Here is a 26,470-nt window from a genome sequence, read left to right on the forward strand (position 1 = left end):
CGCCTGAGGTGATGTGAAGCAGCGTGGTTGACAACCGCCGTGGAAGATAATGTTTTGTGGAAAACAAAAAGGACCAAAAGGTCCTCTGAGGTCTAACATAACATCGAAGTCTTTGTTAAAAAGAGAAATCGAGAAAAACGCAGCTGCTGCACTGATGCTCCTGTAAGGAAATCTGACTCTGCGACTGCTCTGATGAGAGCAGAACTATTTCATGCTATAGGAACGTGGATAACATGTGCTGTTCATAACCATCCGTCTCCCGACCTCATTTAGCCTTGCTATTCTCACCTGGCCAAAAAAAAGGTTCAAAATCTAATCTACAGCAGCTGATGTAGATGGGAGTATCTAGCTAAAGTCTTTAAGACTGGAGTGTGGGTGTAGAAGTGGAACAGGGTGGAGAAGTGCAGCGGATAGTATGAAATTAAATCTTCAAAGAAAATTATTATTTATGGTTTGAATTGGGTAAAGCTTATTGCGGGAAGGACAGTTTTGGAAAAAAAAGAATAAATAAATAAATAAATAAATAACAGAACTTAGTGTTAATAGTTTCAGATTCCACAAGTGTTTTATGTGGTTGAATATCTCGCTAGTCTCAAGCCCAGGAGGCAGTTCGGATAATATTTCCTATTTGTTTGCACAAATATCCTGCTGTGGCTCGCTGGACGAGCCAGGTTTAGGATGTGTGTCCCTGCTCCCATTCATTTAAACCTAACAGCGTCTTCTTTCAATGGTAAATGGTGATACCATGCTTGTGACTATTACTACACAAAATCCCTTAAAATGCTGCTGTTATTTTTAAACTTTCTTCTCTGAAAGGGTTAATTAATCAAGCTAGAGCCTTACAACTTTGTGCCCCTTGAGGACTCATTTTATTACAATGACATACCGGGTTAGCTGCTTCCCTTGATCCAAGTTTATGCTAAGCTCAGTGAATTCGCTCCAGCTACATATTGATTACAAATATATGATTGCAGTACCAATCTAAACATTGCAACTCTCAGTGAGAATACAAAAATGAAAGTTTGCAGTCCTCTTGTTAATGTGTCAGTATAGTCCTTGCGTGCACCTAACATTTTCTCTTTCCCCCAGGGACCTCAAGCACAACTTAATCAGCACCATCATGCCTGGAGCCTTCCAAAGCCTCTCTGAGCTTCGGAAACTGTAAGTAGATATTAAGATGACCCACATTTCACTCGGGTTCACAACTCAATAAACGCAGAGAGTTTAATCCTAAGGTTTAGCATAAGATGGACGGAGGTTAGTTTGTTGCCCAGATTGGCAGTAGTCAGGAGAAAACCCACATATATATTTTTTTGGAAGCTCACAGATGTCATATGTCATATCAGGTTCATGGTGTTATTGTCACCATAAAAGCTTCCTTTCCTAAATGTTTCTGCAGAGGGGACACTGGGATGTCATCTGTGAGCCCCGCTTCAAACCTCAGGGCTCCTCACACGCAATTGAATGTGACAAGGCGGCTGTTTGAGGCCGCTTGCTGCTCACTCATTGTGTTTTTGGACACCGAGGTCTGGTTGCAGCGTGGGTCCAAAGAGGCTCCTCGGCGCAGCGCCGCATGACTCCCTTTCCCTCCTCCCCCTTCTTGTGTTTTCCCTGCAAGGTCTGGGGCTTCTCAAAACAAACAGATAGAGATAAACACATGCTCTGGACAGCTCTCTGCTGGGTAGTGTCAGAGGTACAACAGAGCAGATCCCTCTCTGACTGCAGATATACATCACACTCAGAGGTGGACAGCAGAACTGGGGCCCTGCTTTTACCCCAATGATGATAAACTCGTACTTGGGTCCCTTTGTGTCCTGATAAGGAGAAGTAGCCAGAACTGTTGGAACCCTTCTTTAACTTCCCAAATATTAAAATATATAATGTTCTGACTACAGTTGAATACAGCTACTTAATTTTTAAAGACATGAAAGGAGATCCTATACAAGTTATTGCATATGTTTCTTAGACAAATGACATTTCACATCAGTAAAGCAATGCGGCCACTGAAAGAGTCAAGACACCACAATCTGGTGCTGAGTGATTGAGAAAAGGCCTCTTAATTTGAAAATAACTGACCACATTCTTTTGTCTTTTACACTTTTAGTGACCTTTCCAACAACCGCATTGGCTGCCTGACTGCAGACATGTTCCAGGGGCTGACCAATCTTACTAAACTGTAAGAGGCAGATGAATTGATTCGATTAAAAAAAGTCCTCTATGAGTTACAGCAAAGCTATGAAGTTACACTGTTCATATCTAATTTGTGTTCTGTTAGGAACCTCTCTGGCAACATCATATCAACCATGAATCCAGGGGTGTTTGAAGAGTTGCCGTCCCTCAAGCTAGTGTGAGTATTAAACTCTGTCGGCCTTTCGTTCCCCCGAGGTTACCCTCACGGCATACCAGTCCATAGTTTAACAAAATATTTTTGGACATCCTAGACAAAGATAACATTTATTTTCAATTAATATTTATTTTCCCGTGTGTATGCCAACCGTGTTTCACAGTGAAGCCTGTGTCAAAGCTCAAATAATCAAAGAGGATTTATTTGACATGTATTTATTTTAATTTGGATATTTTTGTCTATACTGTGCATGCTTTTTTTTAAAAAAAAAACTGAAAGCATATCATTTATGCTACCGTAAAGAAACATTGAAGTTTATCTACAAACATTTCAAAACTGAACCACAGACTGTATATAAAAGATGGACATGGGCATGAGATATTTGTGAAGTGGCTGTTTTTAACCCGTGTGTTTGTTATTTTGTCATCTTGTGTTTGTGGAGTCAAAATGGACCATATTAGGAGAAGAGAGTGAACTTGCTAGCTTAGCAAGCAAAGTGCAAAACACAGATATGGATACGTGCTAATTAGTGCTAACATTCAAATTAAATAGTATTAGAATAATGTTAGAATTTAACTCATCAAAATTGGAGCACAAAGTTCTTTGATGGTCTGTTAGTACTATTTACAATACATTGGTTCTCTCTTCAGGAACTTCAACTCAGACTACCTAACATGTGACTGCGAGCTGCAATGGGTCCCGAACTTCTTTCGCGGCAGTCCAGCACGGCTAGGGGAAGAAACCCTGTGTGCCTACCCCATGAGCCTGAGGGGAAAGCCCCTGCGTGGACTAAGGGAAGGCCATCTGAGCTGTGGTAAGAGCCTGGCAGCAGTGAGGCATATGAATGAGGCGGTTCACCACTTTATTTCAGAGAATGTTGCACTGTGAATGATAGCAACAGTTCACTCATTATGAAGTTCAAGCTCATCTCAGCTATTTCAAGGATTAACCGACCAAAAAAGGGTTGAACAAAATCAATCCCCGCTGCTCTGCGGGGGACATATTTCCAAAAGGCTCAGTGAGTTGTGTTGACAGCTAATCCTGTGGGTTGAATTTACCAATTGCTGCAGTCTGCATCCAGTCTGCTCTAGAACGGCAGACTCATAATAGCTTCTGTGGAAAAATGTAGCTGAGGCTTGGTAATGAGAGAGCAGCACAAGCAGTTCCGAGCGATGTGTAACCTTCACATCTGCATCTTTTCCCACCGTGTTGCTCAGATGGTCCTCTGGAGCTGCACACCATGTCACTGCTGCCGTCTCAGCGTCAGGTGGTCTTCAAAGGCGATCGGCTGCCCTTCCACTGCGCTGCTGCCTTGGTGGACAAGATGACCACTTTACACTGGCGTCACAATGGTCAGCCGGTGACCACTGATCCAGAAATGGGTGTCCAGCTGGAGAGCAGTGTCGTGCATGACTGCACCTTTATCACCAGGTGTGGTAAATAGAGCAACGCAGACAGAGTAGTAGTAGATCAGATGAGTTGTTTTCGTTTTAGTGCAAAGACAGTCCTGTGTAAAAAAAAGAAAAAGGGAGAGGCTTTATTAGTTACAATATTATGTGTTAACGATGTGTTATAATGAGCTGTCGCTATCATCTTTATCCAGTGAGCTTATTCTATACGATGTGCATGTGGAGGCCAGTGGAGAGTGGGAGTGTGTGGTTTCTACTGGGAGGGGCAACAAGTCTCTCACCGTTGAGATAGTGGTACTGGAGAACAGTGCCTCCTTCTGTCCAGAAGATAAAGTTGTCAACAACCGTGGGGAGTTCAGGTCAGTTAAAGCTTTAAATATATCCTGTATATTATAATATGGAACATACGATATTAAAAAAAAGATTCAGCGTTGCCATTATTCTCTGGCATTTATCCACAGGTGGCCAAGAACTCTGGCAGGAATTACCTCCCACCAGTACTGCCTGCAGCTGCGTTACCCTTCCCTTTCTGTTGAGGGGGGCATGGAGCAGAAAAAAGCCTCTCGCTATTGTGACCGTACTGGAAAATGGGAGGATGGCGACTACTCAAACTGTCACTACACCAACGGCATCACACGTGTCTTGCATACCTTCATCCTGGTCAGTCGCAGCGCTGTCACCGCCGTAGTATGTTGGTTCAATAAACATTCGCAGCATGACGTGACTCCTTATGTCCTCACCATATTTCCGCTCTTGCTTTTCAGAGGCCCATCAATGCATCCAATGTTGTCACAGTGGCACATCAAGTTCGCACATACACCCTGGAGGCTGTTGGTTTTACTGACTCGGTCGATGTACTGTACATGGCGCAAATTATGGAGAAGTTTATGGAATATGTGACACAGATAAAAGAGGTGAGGGCACTTTAAGTAAATGTAGTAATATATTCTCTAGAGTTCCTTATTAAATCTCCTTTTAAATTTCCCTGTGCTCCAGTTGTTGGCGGTGATGGTGGAGATGGGCAGTAACCTGATGCAGGTGGATGAACAGATTCTCGCTCTGGCCCAGAGAGAGAAGAGAGCCTGTAGTTCTATAGTCAACTCCCTTGAGACATTGGCTTGGTCTCAGCTACACAGTAATGCTAAAGAATTTTCCATGGTGGGAACTATTAACTGTTTTTTATATATTTATCATGTGACTTTCAACAGAGCATGCTTGCTGTGAAACCTGTGAAATCTTTCTATAGTTCATTCATGCAGTAGGAAATGCATGTGTGTGTGATTTAGAAGAGCGGTGCATGTCTTTAATCATATTTCTGTGTGAAATTGTCTGTGTAATGCAACAAAACCCATAGTAATGTTTAAATGAAAGTGTCAGGGTGTTTACCTTGCCTGGGTGACTTCATGTTTACAGATGTCTAAGAACATTGTGATGGAAGCCCATCTAATTCAACCTGCCCACTTCACTGGGATAACTTGTACTGCGCATCAGCAGCGTGAGGTGTCAGTGGGCAACCTGGGAATGGAAACGTCAGAGTCTGGCCATGAACAGCAGCTTCGCGTCCACTGTAGCACTGGTGCCCATAACACCTCTCTCAACAATTTTTTCCTAAAGGTGAGGCTTATGTATGCCTTCTTGCATCCGCCTGTTCTGTCTACTTCATTAATAACCACATCATATAGACACGGACAGTTTAGGTTTAATGAAGGATTTTGATACAATCAACATTTGCAGTTTGGCTTCTTGTGTGACTTACACCTTTTTTAATTCTCCAGAATTCTGTAGCCTTGGCCTCGGTGACTCTTCCAGCTAATCTGTTTGCTTCGGATGCTGCAGCAGACTGTAAACTGCAGTTTGTAGCCTTTCGAACAGGCAGCTTTTTTCCTTTGACTGGGAACTCGAGCACCACTACTGAACACTCCCGCAGACGCACTGTCAACAGCCCTGTAGTCTTTGTAGGCCTAGGTAAGGAAACCTTTAGTATATTAAAGAGACTCCTTTTATTTATTTATTTATTTATTTATTTATTTATTTATTTATTTATTTATGCATATTTAAAGTTAATGTTTTAATGTTAAAATCATGGGTGTTTGGATGCTCTGTATGCTTAGGCATCATAATAAAACACATTAGTGTAATTCTTCTGCTCTGTGACAGCTACAAACATCATAATTATGCTTCAGGATGAACAAAGAACGAACCACTTTGCGCTTATTTGAATTAATTAAATATGAAAAATCCCTTGCAGTCAAATGGGACAGTTGCTTTCTTCACCAAACGTAACCCGGGTATAATTTTTACAGATCCGATACTGTGTGAAACTCAGTATAATGAAAGGCTACTTTGTCTGAACCACTGCACCAGAAAAACCTTGAGACTGTTCTTTGTTCGTTGCTTGTTTTTGCCTTGGCAGGTTTTTCTCTCTCTTTGCCAAGAGTCATTTTGCAAATTGTAGCGACCAATCATGAAATATAAACAAAGCCTTCAATCCATTTCTTTGCACTTATACCCCAGTTTATGTAATTGTTTTTACAAAAACAACCAGGTGGAAAGTAGAATGCATTGGGTATTCTATTCAGTAAACAGTAGGTTTTTAGTTATTTATTAATTTCATTCTGTGACAGATGGTTGCAGCATGCAGAACAATTCAGACCCCATCTGGGTGTCACTCCGCCACTTGTCTCCTGGTACCGATGCCGTGGCAGCCCATTGGAGCCTTAAGGGACCGGAGAAGCAGGGAAGCTGGAGTCAGGAGGGCTGCCAGTTGGTCCGCAGTGACAGCAACACCTCCACCATGCGCTGCTCTCTGCTTAGCAACTATGCCGTTCTGCAGGTAGGCTCAAAAATGTAATGATTCATCCAAGATCACCGTGGCTAAATGAGAGTTAACTTGACTTCTGTGGTTTCTAGGAGGTACCTGACTTCCCTAGCTCCCCACTGACTGTGAGGGTGCTCCATCCAGTGGTCTATGCCTGCACTGCAGTTCTGCTCCTTTGCCTCTTTACTATCATCATTACACACATACTGCACCACAGGTACTGTAGTGTATTTGCAATTTCTCGCTACTATTTATTTATTTTTTGCTTCATTATCTAATTAGCTTACTCTTCTCCCATAGTTCAATATGCATATCAAGAAAAAGTTGGCACACATTGCTGAATACCTGCTTCCACATTGCAATGACAACAGCGATATACGCAGGCGGCATAAGCTTAACAAGCTATCCAGTCGTTTGCCAAGCCGTAAGTTTTGAATTTCAAGTATTGCATTTTTTTAGAGGAATTTAAGATTGATGTCTGATCTGACAACATTACATGACAGGTTGGCATTGCCTTGCATTACTCCTCGCTGTCAACCCTGCTGTGGATTGGAGTCAGCGCCAGGGTGATTTACAAAGAGGCTGTGTGGAGAATGCCCCGGCAACCAGATGGAGAATCTCCTGTTCCGCCTACGCAACGACCTATGCTCAGGTCAGTGAACAAGATTCAACTCACCTTCGCCCACTTCCTTTACTGTGAGATTATTGTTTGTTGTCAATAAGGTTTATATTTTGGGCAGATGCTGTAATTCTTGTGTGTGACCACCCAAAGTGTGCACGATCAAAGGTGGTTATTGTGCCCAATGACTAAGGGGAGGGGGAGGGGGGAAAGGGGCATGAGACCACCATAAGAGAATGAGTGGGAGTTGTCATGAATCTGAGCATATCTATCATATCCAGCATTCCCGATTTTCTTCTCTTCCTGCTTTTCTGTTCCTGTGATCTAGAGGTTGTGCTCATACTACACTGTGCCTCTGACCTCCAGCCACCATTTGTTGCCTATTCAGCCACATTAGATGAGAACATAGATTCTGGTGTCTGTGCTGACCCATGTAACACTGTGCCTACTAAGACAGCCAAAGATCATAAAGCCCTGCACATGATAGAGAGCCAGGAATACATTAAAACACCAAAAGGAAAAGAAAAAAGATCATGGCAGCCGAAGGTCAAACATGCACAAGAATCGCTTTTTATCGCATGAGTTTGATATGTGTCTCTCTGTTATTCAAGGTTCTATTTGATAGCTGATGGTGTTCCTCTCATCATTTGTGGGATCACAGCAGCTGTCAATGTTAACGACTATGGAGACAACAGCCCTTAGTAAGTGCCTCTCTTTTTATCCTTGAGCCATTTGGCCCTTGACTTTGTGTTGTTTGGATTGCTGCTGAAGCGAATGACACACAAAGATGTCCTTGTTTTGTGCTGACTCTCCTGCAATCTTTTCTGCCTCTTGCAGCTGCTGGCTGGTCCGGCGCTCCAGCCTGGGGTCTTTCTTTGTCCCCGCTGGCCTGGTGGTGTTGGTGACCTGGATCTATTTCCTGTGCACTGTTTTTCGCTTGAGGCGCCGTGGGGCCAAAGAATGCACAGGAACCACTCTGTCTTCTCCTGTGACCGAGAGCCATCCTGCGCTCGCAGGAAGTACCAGCCTGCTCTCCACAGACTCAGTGACTGGACCTGTACACCCTCTTATGTCTCCAGAGGATCAGTATTCGCTCAAGACACAGTTCTCTGTGCTGGTGGCCACCCACTTCCTGTTTGTGGCTCTGTGGTGTTGTGCAGCCATGGCAGTGTGGCTTACAGGTCACACTAGCTTGTTGTTTAGCTGTCTCTATGGGATAGTCGCAACAGTTTTGGGGGGTTTTCTGGTGGTGCACCACTGCTTCCGGCGACAAGATGTCCAGACCTCTTGGCTGGCTTGTTGCCCAGGCTATCAACGCCCTCATCCCATGTCTACCTACACCCATACCTGCACTACTGGGAGTGGGGTCCAGACCTCTGAACAGGGATCCCAGCTTTTTATCAACTGCCATCCACCTGGTGACTCTCATAATTCCTCATCAGCTAGGTCGTCATCCACACCAAGTGGGATCAGCAGCGTGGGCCCAGGGCCTTGCAAGCTCACCAACCTGCTGCAGGCGACACAAGACAATTCAAACGGCACTTCACGTGCTCCTACGGGCAACAACACTAGCACCAGTACTGACAACATCACCAAGCCTACAAACAATGTTCTGCCCACCATTAACTCTGCAGCCCCAGGACAGCCCCAGAGAAGGAAAGCGAGCAGCAGAACTAAACAAGGCAGTAGTCAATACTATCATCGGGGCGAGGGCAGAGGTCACTATCGTCTCAAAGCTCTAAGGGCTGCTGGAGGTGGGGGCAGTCTTGGAGCTTTAGGGCCCATAGGTTTAGACCACCTCAGTTCATCGCATGCTGTTTACAAACAAGCCACAAGTGAGAATGGCAGCATTCACCACAGTCTGTCAGAGAACCAGGCCAGCGTGCTGACAAACGGGAAGCGAGTGGGAGAATCAGTAGCTACGAGCCCCTCGGAGGGAAGCGATGGAGGCAGCAGCGGGAGTCGCAAACCATTCCCCCTGCTGCCATCGATGGCCAGCCGAGTGGCCATGCAAAACGCTCAGAGGCGATGTGCCAGCAGAGACAATTTAAAAGTCGCAGCTTCTGCGGAAACAAAGCGCTGCTCCTACCCTCTGAACGGCGACACCGCCACTGTGCCGGGGGCCGCTGGCCAAAATGGCAACCTGAAAAACTCTGTGCTGGAACTAGAGCAGGACATGAGTGGCACAGACCAATCACAGAGCTCTGTTGGAATGAAGAGTGGTTTGTGGAAAAGTGAAACCACGGTGTAAATTATGCTTACATGTGAACAACTATGCATGTCCTTAATGAACTCTTGAATGACTGGGTTATGTTTCAACGGTCTCTTAATAATTATCTAATTTAAGATATAATATCATGAAGGCATCCAGGACCCTAAACTGGTACTTTTGCCTCAGTAGCGTTGAGAGAGTTTGCTGTGAAATGATTTAAAAAATAAAAAAATACTAAGGCAGGTGTTTTTATTGTCATTTTCAAAAATAAGATACACATTTATCTTATAAAAAAAATGTACAAGTCATTTCTAAAATTGGCATATGATGTTGATTTTAGATGTCTAATGAAAGCTTTAATATTTTAATTGTGATTTTTCTATGCATATCAACTATAGCATGAAATGGTTTATGAGATGGGCCATTTCCAAAGTCAAGCTATATGCATTTAATCCGTGGAAAAACTTTCACCCTTATGTGCGCTTCGAATAACTGGTTGTGTTACTCATGTATGCACTTCTATGTTGTCTGCAAGTTTATGCTTCAGTGTGTGTGTGCGTGTGTGTGTGTGTGTGTGTGGTTGTGTGTGTGCGCGCTCACTCAACAGAAGAGGATTTGCGTGAGTGTGGCTGTACAGAATCTCAGAGTGAAATAAAAAGGCTATGCGAAACTTTTAAATATAAAAAAATGTTTCCTTTTCATTTCTATGTACTCCTATCAGCACTGCTGGAGCTTCTCTTGTGTGATAAATTCACAATATACCCACTCAGACCTTGTCTGATCTAATACCTGAATGACTGCCCCCTCCTGGATAGCAGAGGAACCTGGATTGAGATTTCCTTTAAGCTGTATTTAGCAGGTTTTTGATTGTGGAGGTCGAGCTGTTTGTAATTTAGGGGCCACCGTAGTATTGCCTTGAGTTGACTCACAAATCCAAAGCCATACTTCTGTTTTATGAGCTTTTTAATGCACTTGCAATTCAGGAAATTACATTAACAGGAAATAGTATTTCTGCTACGCACCTCATTGCCACGTTTCTCCATTGTTCTCTGGGCACCACACCCTGTGTTGTTACACTTGTTGCTGTGTCATAATATGCTCTTTCTTTGTCATATTTTATTATATAGGAGTGGTATGATTTTGTTGATTAGAAAGATAGACTTGTCTGGTTCATTTAATATCATGGGCGATAGGTATACATATAATCTTAATGTTGCCTCTCTATCAGTAACTATGCTTTTGTTAACAATTTCCAATTTGCAAGTTGCATGCAAGACAATGTCTTTATTTAAAAGGAAAAATAATCAGGGCACTAAAATATTCTGTTTAATTTCTGATGTATTTTTCTTTGTGCCAAAGAAAAACCTTTATGTTGCTGAAGAATGGAGCCACAGCTGCTTGTTGCTTGATTTCAATAATTCAGATCTTTAATTATTTATAACTGAATGTTGCATTTTGTAAATAACCCAATCGTCTTCATTTACTGAAATATCCAGTGGAGTGTACTCTATTTTGCAATTACACAAGCCTACAAAAACCCAGTATTATTGTGGTCATATGAAATATTGTGTTCTTAATATGATGTTCATTTCATTAAAGGGACATTGCCTGAAAATAATTTGCAATGGCTTAAACTTTGTTGAAAAGGGCCTGGTAGATAAATGAATTCATAGTTACTGTATGATAGGATTTTAGATGCCCTTAGATTTATGTTGCTGTGACGTAATTTCATAAGTCTTACCTGTAACACACTGTTCCCTGTGCTCCCGCAGGCAAAGAACAATGTAAAAAACAAAGTAAGACAAAAGTACATTACATTACTGGTAGTTTTTAAATTAATGACGTAAAAACACAATATTTTTTGTAATTATTTTTTGCTTAATAATAATAGTAATTTAATTTAATTATTAAAAAACATTCGTTTTAGACTTAACAAATAAAAAAAACATTTGTAAAAATGTGTTGTAAAAATGTTTTTACGTTTTTAAAAATGGCCATTTTCTGTCCCTTACAAGCACGCAATTACCAGCACTGGACTCAGTTCGGTGGTAACTGCTGACCTCTTTCAGTCTTGCATTGCGTTTCCCAGGCTAAACTGATTCCTGGTCAGTGCTTTTCAGCCACGGTTAACGGTCTGTGAGTTATTAAAGCCCTCCTCCTCTGCGATCCAATCGCTAACTCACTTTTTACAAACGACTGAAGAATTGGCCAATCAGAGAGCGATATGTAGAGTATGGGCGGGAACTCCTTACATCAGGGAAGTAAACTATTCAACTTGGCGGAAAGAACTGTGTTTATAAAAGCCTCTTGAAGGATTTAGTTGCGCTACAGTGCCCTGGTTGGGTTACCTAGGCTAATATTACCATGCAAATGTAATGTAAATGTAAAGTAAGTGTGAACTGAACTCAAATGTTATCAGAGGCTGAGGCACAGCCTTCCAAAGAGGAGGGAGAAGTATTACGACATCATACTGAGCTTCCCGAACTGAAGTCAAGCTAGGTAACCCACACCTAGAACCGCAGAGGACGCCGAAGGTGAACAACAGAGTTCAAGAAAAGGTTAACCAGTCTTCCGTTTTATTGAGGTATTTTTCGAGACAGTTCTGAATAACTTTTAGGAAGGCTTGACGGACTTTAGCGATGTCTCTGGCCGACCAGAGCCAGCAGTCGTATCCTACGAGTGTCCAGGTAACGGTGCACCAGGCTCGGAACCTGCGTACCAAGGGAAAGAATGGCACCAACGACTCCTACGCCATCATCCAAGTGGCCAAAGACAAGTTTTCTACCTCCGTGGCTGAGAAGTCTGTCGATCCGGTGTGGAAAGAAGAGGCTTCGTTCGACCTGCCGCTCTTCCACCCGGGAAACGCTGAGCGCTGTATGCTATATATCATAGTAATGCACCGTGCCCAAGTAGGGCTGGACAAGTTCTTGGGCCAAACTGTGATAAACCTGCTGCAGCTTTATGACAACAAGGCTCGCAAAAAGACAGAGTAAGTGTCAGCTAAGCAGTTTTGGGAGGGGTTTGGGGTCTCACAGATTCCCCCCATTAGTTCTGACTAAGTATGTTTAAGTCTTCTTTTACATTTATAATGAGTCTGGGTTTTAGTGCAGCAGCAGCCTTAGAGCACTGCACAATGAAAAATGACTATCCAAATAACTTTCGTTTCAGAGCTTCATATAGAAGAGAAGAGAATAGGGCCCTTTATTGTCATTGTACATGTACAATGAAATTCTAGGTGCTCCACACAAACCGTGCCGGAATAAACTATAAATAGTCGACAGTAGGAATAAATGGGACACAGGAGAAATGTATATACAAAACAAGAGAGAAGTATACAAAAATAAGAGAAAGGCACACAGTGGAGAGCAAACTAGTTGCAAATGTAATGTAGTCTAGACCATAAGGCTAGGTTAAATGCATTGTTTCTAGGAAGAGGTAAGTAAGCTGATATCGAGTTTGTTTCCACACAGTTCTCTAGCTGGTATCTATATTCTGCTAAAAAAAAACGTTTCCCACTGAAGGGAACAGACTTTGAAGAAGCAGTAATCTTAATAAATGTTACAGCCAAAGTGCCACCAGTTTTACTGTGACTGGCTTATCATGTGTCACAGTGTAATTCCAGGGCTGTATATTAACTTTCAGAATCACTGGGTAGTTGGATTAGATTTTTACCTCTCAGCTGCAGACTTGAACTTTGCTTCAGCTATTCTGAGGAGGTATTAGCATACCTATTGGGCTTTATAAGTGCCTGTCTGATGATCTAGTTTACCAGCATTTGCTTTTCCCAAAGTAAGTCTAACAATTTACCTACCATTTACCACCAGATTAGCTTTTTATTCAATTAAAAGGAATTCCAGAAGAATTTATGTCAATGTTTGTTATAAAGCGGCAGCACGGCTTATAGTCACTGAGAATTACATTATGTGAAATACTCTGGAGCATCTTTTGACTTTGTATGTGTCCACTGTGAAACACAGCAGTGAATAATGTCATAGTCATTGAGTTTATTGGTTTACTGACTTTGCAATTGCAGGGCTTATCTAGACAAGTTGAGTTTCTAGACACCCACTTGAATAATTCAGTGTTCTGATGTCATATATTTCTTTTGGTTTGCTGTTAAAGATAAACATGAACGTGGGTGGAGCCTCTGTCCTCTTCCTCTTCCTTTTTTCTTTTGTGTTTGGGTTTTAAAACTATCCACTGACTTGCTTGGAAAATGGTCTGAGATCATTCTTTCCTTTGCTTGTCTGTCGTCATTGGTCCAACCCTGCATGCTTGTGGGTTCACTTTTACTTCACAAATTATTTTAAGACAATGACAATCACTAATGCTTGATGGTGGAGGCATGCCTTAAAATCACTTAGCTTTTGTTAATCCTGAGAATTCCTCAAGACTAGCTTAAAATATGTCTGTTCACACCCAGACGCATTACATGAATGGCGCTGACATGGGTGTAACGTGGGTGTAACGTGAATCCAAACAGAGCTTTGCTTTAGAATTGTCAAATTGGGTTGGACACCCTCTTATGTAAAAGAAATGTTAAAAATAAAGGTGGTTTATTTTAGGCTACACTGGTAAAACTTTCCCAGTAACTTTGAAGTGACCTTTGGTAATGAATGAGTGAGGTAGCGCTTGCTACTTCTTAGTAATCACTCACCCCGGGGGCAGCCTAGATTATGGTGCTGGAATGACCTCATGCTCTTTGTTATTGTACCACCATATTTGAAATGTTATCTTTTGCTTGCTCAGGTTCTTTTTCCATGTTCATGCCAAAGTTCATTCCCTGCTATTTCCATTTCATAACTGAGCTCCTTCGTTCTCCTGCCTTGTCCTGCTCCTCCTGTTCTGTAAGATGCAGTATGCGTGCAGGGGTATTGGATGTTGCTGGTTTTCCCTTGAAGTATCTGGTGTTAGATTACTGCGCTGCTCCCCTGTTGTGGTGATACAGGGTGTGACACCGAAGGCTTTGTTTTCCAGTTGAAAGGGAACCTGACACTTTTCCTCTAATACAAAACAGTTTAGCGAGATGAAATTAGGTTTTAAGGCCAGACATCAGATAGATAGATATCAGTTTAACAATTTACTTGGACTTACTCATCTTTGCAGCTCCATTGGAGTGCATTTTTTTTCTATGAATGCAAGTTTTACTATCTTAATATACCAGATTGTTTTAAATGTTTTGGTTTTTTTTCAAAGATTCCTCTAAACTCAGTTTTTCACAAGTAGGATATTGAGCTATACTGCATTATGAATGATCTACAAGTAATAGTTATTTTTGCACCGTATTGTCCTAAACCCAGTGTTTATTGTCTCAAAGGACAAAGCAGGAAATTCCAGCCATTTGAAAGCTTAAACTTGCAGGTGGTTGAAAGTTCTGCTGAAACACTCACTGAAATGATTCATTTAATTTATTGTCCAGTTTCCAGGTAATCCGTTTCGCCTTTAGATGTTATTTATGTAGGTTTTAAATTTTAAAAACGTCAAACAGTCCATTAATTTGTCTCTGCAGAGGCAGTAAGGACAAGATCTTGGATAGATATACTTCAACATGGAGAGCATGACAGGGCGAACACTCAAGATAAATAAATCACAAACTCAAACAGAAAAATCATTGTATTTACAAATGCCTCCTCTCAGCTTGGGGTCCTGGATACATTAGAGTAATCTACAACAGCGGTCCCCAACCCCCTGTGAAATGTATGGTTTTCAGGGTTTTTATCGGTTTTCAGTGTTATTTTGTTATCGTTTTTATCGTTAACTCTGTTTTCCTGGGACTTTTCACGTGTGTTATGAATAAATCTTCTTTTTTCAGTACCAGTACTAGTTTTATTTTGTTGTATTTATCCGCGACACCTTAAAGGCCGGTCCGTGAAAATATTGTCGGGCATAAACCGGTCCGTGGCGCAAAAAAGGTTGGGGACCGCTGATCTACAACATATTTGTGGTGGTACCGCTTTTGTTTTTGTCTTCTACCTTCCCGGTGCCTGAGACATTAAAAAGTGGTATCGACTGTTCTGTGTTTTGTTGCCTGGAGCTGAAGTCTCTCGTCTCTTATAAAGACTCAGTGGGCAGTGAGGAGGTGGTACACGCTGTGCCCAGCTGAAGTGGGTACTCTGTTTTTAGAGTTCTTGATAACTGTGCTTGTTGGTGTGATTGCAATCAAAACTGTTGCAAACAAAAAGAAACAAATAATAAGAGTCTTCTAACCTTTTCAGGAGCTCCCATCTACCACTGCTATGCAGAACCACAGCACACTTATTGGGCTAATATGAGTTGTTTAGAACATACATAAATGAACAAAGTGCTAAAATTAACATTTTAATCTAAAAAGAAAATAAAAATATAAGTAAAAGCAATAACCTTGATAAAAACATGGTAAAACAGACACTAAAAAGTATGCTTGAGAAGAAATTGAGATAAATGGTCTGGAGCTAGTCGCTGTAGTGCTCTGTATGCAGTCATGAGAATTTGAAAACAAATTCTTCAATCAACTGGGAGCCAGTGTAAAGAGTATAATATAGTGGTAATGTGAGCTTGCTTGCTGGGACATGTAAGGAGTCCTGCTGCGGTGTTTGTACATTATTTGGAGGCAATTTTTGTGGTACAGCTTGTCGCATTCACTAAGTCCAGCACGAAAGTTGAGTGAAAATAGAGTGGTCTCATTTTTTTAAAAGCATTTTACACTTTTCATTTTGCTTTACTGTGAAATGTAACAAAATGATTGTTTCACTACTGTAGTTATGACTTTACAGGACAGCTTTAATTTTCCATTTGTATATTTATTCATATTTAAACTAGAGAATATGGTCTATTTTTTTTAAGTCTCTGTTCCAAGTTACGAATCCTGATCCATTTGTAATTTGTAAAGAAAAACCAAGTGGAACATTTCAGGCTTTTATCTTTAATAGTTTTTGAGATACTCAAGCAGAAGGCTCACAGTGATTTGACATGAAATAAACCAGTGACTTTTCTACTTCTGTTTTAGTACCAGTAAGGATATTAATGAAAAAAAAAAATCATTTTATTATATACATACCCATCATTTTTTGCTAACTATACAGGGAAGAAGAAGAGAGTACGCCCACAAAATATCAGATGTGCTGATCTGAACTGTATGACTAATATGCATACTTCAGTATTTGTGTATTATTTGCATGTCGTGTGATCGTGGCAGTATTGAACAATTTTATCAGCCGTTATCAATTTTCCTCGTATTGTGCAGCCCTAATGCAGAGGCAGTTCCCAGAGTAGGACTCATGTGTTCAGACATATGAGTCACAGTATTTTGCAAACAAAGCGTACAGGAGAATTTCCCATCCATGTGAAATATGACGCCCAGTAACATCAGACTTACCTAATGCTGACATCAGACTAAACTTTCCTAAAGATCATTTTTAACATGGCTGTATGTGGAACAGTAACAGCCAATTGTAGCCTATCTGTATGAGATTGTTTTTATACTTCTTTGTTTTTTATTGGCTGAATCATCCGTACTGGCTGGTGTTGGTTCACAAGATAAGGATGTTTGTTAATCATTACACATGAAAGGGAAGCTATTGACAGTTAACAGAGGGAACCTGTCCAGCAAGACCAGTGAGCTCATGCGTCAGGGAGGAGGCTTTATATGCATGTGCAAACAATACAAAAGTTGGAACAGCCTGACAGCTTGTTAGTACTCGTGTTAATTCATATTGTTTTCGTAGTCCTCTTGGTGCACGCCCTGTTGTTATTGAAGACAAGAGGACAAAGCTGTTTCTTGACTGACTTGTGAAAATGTTATCTCCGTACCCTTGTGCCTCGACTCGGCTAGCGATTGTTTGCTTTGGCATTCTTGGTTTAGAGTGGGAGATGAAGAATGTTTGAATTAGAGTCAGCTTAAATTTAATTATAACACACTTCACACACACAGGGAGGTGCCGTGAGGAATGCTGTTTCACTCCCATGCTTGTTTCCTAGCTGTTTTTCCCTACAGCAGACTATCTGCATATCTGCTGCATGACAAATAAATGTGCTGGCTGTGAACTTCCTTTAAATTGCAGTTTGGTGTCAGATTAGGACTACACAACGTTTTGGGCGGAAATAGATAGCTTCAGAGACCTCAGTTTAAGTCATGCAAGGACAGACGGAACTTTAATAAGAAATCAAACTGTGACCTTTACCTCATGTGAAACGGTCAGAGGAATGTACTGTGAAACAAAAAGGTTAAAAAGGGGAAAGGCTTGACAAAATGGGCGCGACTGCTGAACTATTAGTACATCTAATAATAGCATGGTTTTGAGAAAAACCTTTAGAGCCCTTATAATGTCTTTGTTTTAAATTATACAAATGGAGAGCAACAGTATGCAGTGGCACTAACTGCGTGTTTTGGCTTGCTTTTAAACGGGCCTCTCCAGAACACTCTTACCTTTCCCTTACAGAAAATAAAAGCTGATCCTGTGCAACAGAGAGGACATGATGGGGGAGCCTGAACAAAGCTGCCGTTGGCATGGTACTCCTAACAGGAACTACAACAAGCTGTACAGTATAGACACCTGTCAGTCTCAGGTTAACAATCGGCAGACAAATGCCAGCAGGGCTGATGTATTAGACGTCACAAGTGTTAGGAATCTGCTCATTTTGGTTCAGTTTTTTTTTTTTTTTCAGTCAGATATTTATTCTTCAATGTCTTTCATACATAAAACGTCATTTAAGCCCTGCATTCAAATTATTGTATAAAAGAGTAATGTCATGACCAAAAGCAGGTTTTTGAAAAGCAATGCACACTCCAAAATTACACTGAAAAACTGCAGGACATTTGATAAGCCAAAATCAAAAAACATTTTCAGATTTAGCTCACGTTATAATCACAATAACAATTGTCAAATTGTTGAAACCATTAACATTTTTCATGTCTAATGCATTGTATCTGGGAATTTTGACGTGATGGATTAATGAGGCCTGTAACAACTAGAGTGTTTTCTATATGTTTAAAAATCTATTTGTATATAATAATTTTCAGTATAATTTCCATCACATTTTTTTATTGTGAGAAAAAGATTGATAGTAATTACATAAAACAAATATAGTTAACTCAATTTGCACTTTGTAGCAGTGTTTAAGAATAAGAGTGGTGACTGTGGAGGCAGCATTAAAAAATCTAAAGTAGAAATCCTGAGAATAAAGTTGCAATAGTAAATCAACCTGTGTTACAGAGTTTGGGGGATTTAAGATTTATTGTTTACATGTCTCAATTTAGGGCTGTTCGACATAATGATATATATCGGATGACGATATAAAAACGTCTATCGTTTCATTTTACGCTATCGTTTGTTTTGTGGTGTCGCAAAATAAACTGTTTATGGCAATATTTTCTCATCGTTTTGATGGTGACTGTAGTGGCTATATTAATTTCTTAAAGTTCTCTCTTTCTCTTATATTTTATGTAACCACACTACGGAAGGACAAGCGCCTGTTTTTATGCGTTGTGGTTAGCAACAACGACGATAACAACATCGCGTGTCCGCGTGTTTATATTCCAAATAAATCTTTCACAATAAAGCTCAAGATCCTGTTGAGACTTTTCAAAGTAAACTGAATCACATGAAAGAGCAGATTATTTACGGATGAGAATTAAAAAAAGAGCCACCAGGTGCTAAAAAATAAACCTTAGACTCAAACGTTAGAACAGGCTTTTCCCCACAGCACGCTGTGTAATAAATACTCACAAAGAAAACAGCGGCTGTTACAACTTATGTCTAAAAATGTGTAGTTTCATGCATCGGTTAAAACATTCGACTCCAGCTACATGACGCGCAGCTGGAAACACTTCCCGCAAGACGAGCTGCCCGAGAGTCGCAGAATTTACAGAAAATGTTACATTTTTGTGATTTATATCGTTATCGGACGATAGAATTCTTATATCAGGATATGAGATTTTGGTCATATCGCACAGCCCTATCTCAATTTTTTATTTTTTTTTAAGGTTCAGGTTTTTGTGTTTGTGTGAATCTGTGCATCCTATATAAAGATAAATCATATAAATAGTTCTGAAACAAAAGTCAAATCCTGTTATCTTCCGATAACTCAGTTTTAACACATGATTCATTATTTCTGACATTTGCAGATGGTTCAAGCTGGTGGACAAAACGGGAAAAGAGGACAAGGCACGAGGAGAAGTGCTGCTAGATATCCAGTTTATGAGAAACAATATGTCAGCCAGCATGTTTGACCTTTCCATGCAGGACAAACCACGCTCTCGCATTTCCAAGATAAAGGACAAAGTGCGAGGGAAGAAAAAGGATGGTTTCTCCGACTCGGCCTCAGCGATTGTGCCCTCTGTCAGCCAGGTCCTCACAGACAGTGAGGGCGAGGCTGACGCGCAGTCACTTAACCAATCTCCAGATGAGAAAAAGAAATCTAAGCTCAAAAAGCTCTTTGCCCCCAAATCAAACTTGCAGCGTAACATCTCACAGTCCATGTCCACACTGGGGACGCTGCCTGAGAAGAATTCATCTCTGAGTGGCAGCCGCTCATCTGGTCTCAATGTCAACTCTCCTGATGGTAATTTAACCTCTGTTCTCTGTTTATTGTTTGCTGTTGCCAGCGCAAGTTGCGTAAGTTGTTTTGCATGTCAACAATGACATCATGCCTCACTGTCTCTCTCCCCGCAGTTAAGAAGAAATTCAAATTGGGACACAAACGAGCCGGCAGCTCTGACAGCAAGGTGTCTTTGGGTCCTTTCTCCCTGCTGGGCCGCTCCAAGCAGAGCAACAGTGACCTGAACAACCTGTGCATTAACGGCAGCCATGTGTACACAGAGGAGACAGAACCCAAGAGTGGATCTACTCTCAGTCTAAACAGCTCTGGTCGAGGCTCTGTGGAAGATGTCCGCAAACACACTTCTGATCTCTCTGCAGATGCTTTCAGGAGTGTATCTGTCCCATCAACAGACAGAGCATCACAAGAACAACAGCACCATCAAGAGGAGGAGGAAAGAAGGCAAGCAGAAGAAAGGCGCATAGCAGAAGCAAAGAGGATTGAGGAAGAGGAGAAACACAGGGCACAGCTCAAGAGGCTGCAGGAGGAAGAGGAGCGTAGACTGCAAGAGGAACAGGAGAGGAAGAGACGCTTCCTGGAGGATGAGGCCAGGAGGAAGAAACAGATGGAGGAGGACGAGAGGCGAAAGCAAGAAGAGCAACGCAAGATGATGGAAGCAGCAGAAAATCAGCGGCTTGAGGAGGAGCGTCGTCGAGCAGAGGAGCAGAAACGTCAGGAGGAGGCGTCCATGAGTGACAGACTGTCGTCCTTGTTCGGGATGATCAAGAAGAAGGAGGAGAAAAAGGAGGAGGTACAGCTGCCCACCCCAGCCCGTACTTTGGATGCGCAAGATCCCAATCAGCCTGTCTCCCGTCATTCCACCAACCCATTTGAGGACATCACCCTCAGCTCAGATGTTTCTCTAAGCAGCAACGTCAGCCCAACCGATCATCAGAAATCCAGCAGCAAGGCACAAACCCCCTCTGCCATGGTCTTCCTTAACCGCACCGCAAAAGTGTCTGCAGTCAAACCCAGGTAGGCCTTTTTCTCACTACATTGCACAAAGCACACTTAACCATACAGTCTGCACTAAATATGTCATGATGTCACGTGCTTCTGATTGGTCAGTTTTGCTGTATATTATGCCTTTCAACACTGAACCCTGGAATTTACACAACCTTCTTATCTGATCTTGCTTTTGTCATGAGTTACTCTTAACTCCATCCTCCGATGGCTGACGAACCTGTGAAACCGGTTTGGTTTGTACCGATGACAATGAAGGTGGGGTTTAAATCTGTAAAGATGTTGTGGAACAAGTTGTAGGCTGAACAAAGTTCATAAGGAGCGACTGAGCCATAGTGCTGCTTTCTGCGTGAATGTCGTGGCTGGTTCGATTTTCTTTTCTTTTATATTGTTTTTAAGATCTTTTTTTAATATCATTGTTTGTGTTCTGGATCGGACTGGAATTCTTAGATCTGGATCATAATGGTAGGTGAATGACCTTTTTATTGCTGCTGTTGTTGCAGTAATCTTTGATTTCCAAAATGTTTTAGAGATTTAGGCCATGAAAGATGGCCTTTAAATTATGTTGCAGTGTTAGGCCTGCATGGAGTGATCGAAGTAGGATGATGTTATTGTTGTGTACAGTCATTAGGATAAAAGAGCGACCGTAAAATGTGTAAATATCAGCAGCTTCCTCTCATTGAATAGTGGACCATTTTATGGGAAAATATTTTGTTATACTAGCGGCTTGTTTCAGTACAAAGGTGGAACAGTCGATAAATCAAAGTGAAGAGTTTATTGATTAGTGTTAAACAACAGCTACATTATATGAGCCAGTACATGGGGAATGTAGTTACCTGCTTGTTGAGATGTTATCTGCTTGTTATTGGTGACGGTTTATACACTGGTGAAAGTGTGGGTGCCAGTAATGACCTGTAGGCCTTTGTTTTCACTCCTTGGCAGATTGGCTCAATCTTTGGAGCCTGAACCTGCTGACTTCCAAACCCCCAGTCAGCTGTCTCCTTCCCCAGCCAACTCTGAGTCCATCCTGTCCAGAGTCCCATCTGGGTCCCCTGATACTTTCTCCAGCCTCCACTCATCTTTAGCTCCAAGAAATAGCAATCAAAGCCCACCTAGTTCTCCCCGTGGCAACACAGAGAATTTGTCATCTGGATCTGAGGGGTCTTCACCCACCATGGCAGATCAGAACAGAAGGGCCCTCCTACCACCCACTTACAGGAACCAAACCAGAGGAAATCTTACTCCTGTCAGAGAGATTCAAAACCCGGCTTATGAAGAGCCAGAAGAACCGCAACCAGGCAAAAACTCTGTACCACTTCCAGATTATGAAACCCTCTTCCCTCAGAGGAGACACGGGGTGAAAGGGCAGCCTCGATGGGATAATATAATTGCTGAGGTCAATCAGAAACACAAGAGTGCACCTGCACTCTTGGGTCCTGAGATGAGTGTGGACGGTCCATTGGAGCATACACCAAGTCCTAGGTCTTCTGTTTCACTGGAGACTCCTAACATGAGGCTTTCCCAAGCTAAACCTCAGGAGACCAAACCTGTGTCAACAAAAAAAGCACCAGCCCCGACTCCTCCTAAACCAGTGACATCTCCACTTCCACGATCAGCAGCAGATTCCAGTCAGAAACAAAGCCCGAGTGTTTCTCAACAGTCTTCAGTGACACGTAGTCAACCTGCATCCCCAGCATCAGTAATATCGGACACTTCAAGCAGAGTTACGTCAGGAGATGGTGCAAGAAAGGTGCTGCAACCTTCACCCACACCTTCACCCAGAACACCAAGCCAGATGGACTTGAATACACCACCTTCAAGTGATCAAAGCAAAGAACAGGCCACCATGAACAAAGAAGCACCCACAGCTAAACCCAGACAAAGGGTCAGTGTCAACGAGCTAACAAAGGAACCACAATCTGCTGTGAACAGTAACATCCCAAAAGTATCTAATTCAAGTATGAGCAGCACGGACAAAAAGTTAAAAGACGGCTTTGCAGAGGAGGACCCATTCCCCAGTACTCAGCTTCTTTCCAGAGACCCATGGACGCTGCAGAAGGAAAACGGTGATTCACTTTTTACTGGCGATGCTAGTAGGAAGGAGGCGACACCTCGAGATTGGGGAATGACAGCAAGTGACTTTGATAAAGTTTTTGGTCAAGAAAAAACACCAGATCCTTTCACCAGTTTTAATGGCAGTGATCTGAAGAAACAGAGTGAATACAGGAAAACGGATGATGAGTCAAAACTAGACAGTCCTGCTTTCCAAAGAAAGAATTCACAAAAAGGAAAGAAGAGCCTTCCATCCACAACTCCCACACAGCAGATAATACCCACTGCCACTCAAGGTTTCAGAGATATCCCACTGCTGCTTCCCAATGATGGGAAAACACAGAGCAGTTTCAGTGAAGGAGAGGATCTTTTTGGAGACCGATCTTTTTTTCAAGCTTCAGAGCCCCTTCAAGTAGTTATGGAGGAACCAGAAATCTTGTCTGGGGGGAAGGAAACTTTGCGAGCGATGGTGTCACCATCTGAGGTTCAGCCTGTCAGTACTCAGAATAGCAATGGAAGCGGGCTAGCGATAAATTCACGCAGGTGAGATTGACCAGGCTATTTTCAGAGTTAGCCTTTGATGAGGGTTGAGCTTGATTCAGTTATGGTGGATGACACGTGGTGCTGTTATACTGGGAGGCGAATAAGTCGCTGGGATTTATCTTGTGGTGTGGCTGTTTTCCAGGCTGTGATTTCTTGGAAACTTTCCTCACACTTGATTTCAATCTGAATGTTGAATATTGCACTTCAAATGCACTTTGAATACGATAGAAATGATTATGGAAGATGATAAAACACATCATTTAATTGTTTTTCTCCTACACAAAATATTTCTTAATCATTTTCTGTGGGGTTTCTGTACCTCTTCTTCTATTTACTTAGTAAACTATCAGGCCTTACAGTAACGTAATGCCTTTATTTACAGGCCTCATCCCGTGAAGCCTATGAGCACATCAGAGAGCCAGAGCGTCCACGCTATGAAAGAGATAAAGGTCCGGGACAGCACACCAGCGAAGATAAAGGTACTGTCATACTGGTATAATGTACTGGCACGTAAACACCGTTAACCTGACCGGCTTTTGCTGCAGGAACAATTCGTGCCTGGATAACCTAAAATCTCTTTTCCACTGTGCAACATGGTCTGCACTGTGCTCTTATTTACAAGGAGTAGCATGAGACGATTGGATTTTACACATCTAAGATCGTCTGGCAGTCTGCTCTCAAAGTGCTTTTAGAAACTTTCTCAAAAGTTCTTCTTGTCTCTCTTTAACTTGGCAGATGGTGATGATATTATTTTGTCAGAAAAGTAATGGAACTTTTATATTCCAATTTCTTTGATTTGTTTTTCTTTGTGTGCTTAAATGAATTCCTCAATATGTCCTAATTTAAAAAGCATTCACCAAATTATCTTTTTTTTCATTCAGATGATGGACTCTGTGGAAAGTGGACCGTACACTCAGCTGACTCAGGAGGAGCTGATCACAATGGTGGTGAAGCAGCAGGCTGACCTTACCAAGAAGGACGCCAAGATCGTTGAGCTTGAGGAATACATAGACAACCTGTTGGTCCGTGTCATTGAGGAGAAGCCGAGTATCCTGTATGCCCTCAATGCTGCCAAGCCAGTGTAAAGGAATGTAAACAGGACTTAATTCTGCTTCCTGTTTGTGTTTGTACTGTATTATAAGACAGTGTCTTAGAGCATATGCACTTTTTTAACTTTCAAACAAATAGATGCTGGAGTGTAAAAAGCAAGCAGAAAATCTTTATATTAAAAATAAGAAAAAAAAAAATGTTGTCCCGACACTAAGGTACTGCAACTTATTGCAAAATATACTAATCATTATAAATAATGAAAACTGGATTCAACTTTTATTTAATAAAGTAGTTTTTTTAAGTCTACACTGGGCAGTCTCTAAGTTTTGCTGTGTAGTGAATAATCACTGAAATCATTCATGTATGTTGTCTTCCTCCACTAAAGTCTTTATTTTTATTTTCTTTGCCTCATCTTTTTGAAAGCATGTATTCTTTTAACCACTTAACAGCAGTCATTATATTGTACTCACCACATATGAATGTCACCTGGATATCCAGTCCTTAAAGACACTGTGCCTATTGTTGCTTCAGAGAGGTCTTACATAGAAAACCAGCATCGACTAAAATAGAGCAGCTGCTATGTTCTCAGCAGATTTTGAATCGTATACCGAGTTAAGCAATTTTGTCTCCATTGTGCTCATAGTTCAAATATTATGCAAGTTATACTACAGTTTCCTGTTCTCCTTAAATTAATTAGAAACTTTGAGCACTATGATGTGTTTTGTCTTTTGTGAAGTAATTTAAAAATCAAGATCAGAGTAAAAGACTTGTTTTAGTAAGTCGCCTTGTCTCTGTTTGATCTTCACTAATGATGCCTTTACAAACTAAAACTGTTTGATGATAGCATGGCAGTAATGATAGCAATATTAATCAGTATGTCTGTCCAGACTTGTGCCTTCCAGACCTTCTTTTCATGTATGATCTGTTGTTTTTCTGGAGTGAGAGCTCACTGCATGTACAGTCTGATCTATCCAGTGTTTGTAATATTACAGCTGATGTAAATGCCTGAAAACGCTGTGTTTATTTTCAAATAAAGACACTAATTATGCCTCTGGACTGTGCATGTGGTTGTTTACCACCATTGTGTGTTTGCAAGTAATATACAACACAACTAAATGAAATATTTACATAATAATTATTTAGCTCTCAGCGAAGGTTCTAATTGCACTAACAATTCCAGATGTTCGGTGTCTTCCAATTTCTGGCAGGTTTATTTTTATGCTTCTTATCTCCATACCTACGAGGATGAAAAAGCAATGTAGCCATGGTAACATACATAGCATGTTTTATTGTACACGCTGCCTGACTTTTATCCAGAACAATAACATTGCATTTGAGCGTGTTTACTTTTTCACAATATTCTCAGTCTTTTGCGTTGTTCTCGGCAGTTACAGCATTGTAAATGTAAATGGGTAGGAAGTGTACATATATTTCGAGCCTTTACAGTTTAAATGGCAGAAAATCACCTCAAGCTGTAGCGATCAGAGTTCAGGCATATGGTAGCACTCAAACAATCAGCAGCTGTTGATAAATAATAAGCACTTGAACACGTACGAATTGCTGTGAATATGCCAAGTAAGAGTTGGGCACGTGGGGATTCAAAACAGACGGTGGAGAAAGCTGGGATGCCACGAAAGCTGAGGGCAAAGCCATCACGCGCAAAACTGGAGAATATATATATATTTATATGAAATATCTTCAAATGTATTTGCACGCCATTGCAAGCAATCATACTCACTTTTAAGGAACTGACTGTTATGACCCTAGATCACACGAACTGCAGCCAATTGAACTTTTCACATACGTGGCGCCCTCTAGAGGTGAAGCACTCTTATTAAGCATTAAGCGCTCTTAAATATGTTTCAAATCCTTCATAACTTATTGG

The 26,470-nt window shown here is 41.5% G+C and overlaps 2 protein-coding genes across 2 annotated transcripts in view; both read left to right on the forward strand.

Annotated features, from left to right (window-relative positions):
- Positions 1-11,014, forward strand: part of adgra2 (adhesion G protein-coupled receptor A2) — a 39,708-nt gene extending 28,694 nt beyond the window's left edge. The window contains exons 3-19 of the mRNA XM_085475021.1: positions 1,090-1,161; positions 2,105-2,176; positions 2,276-2,347; positions 2,995-3,158; positions 3,562-3,775; positions 3,948-4,112; positions 4,215-4,413; positions 4,518-4,667; positions 4,750-4,911; positions 5,167-5,367; positions 5,529-5,718; positions 6,378-6,586; positions 6,664-6,788; positions 6,872-6,995; positions 7,075-7,223; positions 7,802-7,891; positions 8,028-11,014. Coding sequence (XP_085331147.1) covers positions 1,090-1,161; positions 2,105-2,176; positions 2,276-2,347; positions 2,995-3,158; positions 3,562-3,775; positions 3,948-4,112; positions 4,215-4,413; positions 4,518-4,667; positions 4,750-4,911; positions 5,167-5,367; positions 5,529-5,718; positions 6,378-6,586; positions 6,664-6,788; positions 6,872-6,995; positions 7,075-7,223; positions 7,802-7,891; positions 8,028-9,441 — 3,772 coding nt within the window. The 3' untranslated portion in view covers positions 9,442-11,014. The remainder of the gene's footprint in view (positions 1-1,089; positions 1,162-2,104; positions 2,177-2,275; positions 2,348-2,994; positions 3,159-3,561; positions 3,776-3,947; positions 4,113-4,214; positions 4,414-4,517; positions 4,668-4,749; positions 4,912-5,166; positions 5,368-5,528; positions 5,719-6,377; positions 6,587-6,663; positions 6,789-6,871; positions 6,996-7,074; positions 7,224-7,801; positions 7,892-8,027) is intronic.
- A 643-nt stretch (positions 11,015-11,657) lies between these two features.
- Positions 11,658-25,633, forward strand: rab11fip1a (RAB11 family interacting protein 1 (class I) a). Its single transcript, XM_085475022.1, has 6 exons — positions 11,658-12,391; positions 19,505-19,941; positions 20,052-20,952; positions 21,883-23,535; positions 23,918-24,014; positions 24,417-25,633. Exons 1-6 carry the CDS (start codon positions 12,042-12,044, stop codon positions 24,618-24,620), a joined length of 3,642 nt encoding a protein of 1,213 aa, XP_085331148.1. The 5' UTR covers positions 11,658-12,041; the 3' UTR covers positions 24,621-25,633.
- Positions 25,634-26,470: the final 837 nt, after the last annotated feature.

Source organism: Copadichromis virginalis, linkage group LG12, assembly GCF_057382275.1.
Source record: "Copadichromis virginalis isolate Kocher_CV1m ecotype Utaka linkage group LG12, C_Virginalis_male_GT1.1, whole genome shotgun sequence".
Classification (NCBI taxonomy): Eukaryota; Metazoa; Chordata; class Actinopteri; order Cichliformes; family Cichlidae; genus Copadichromis; species Copadichromis virginalis.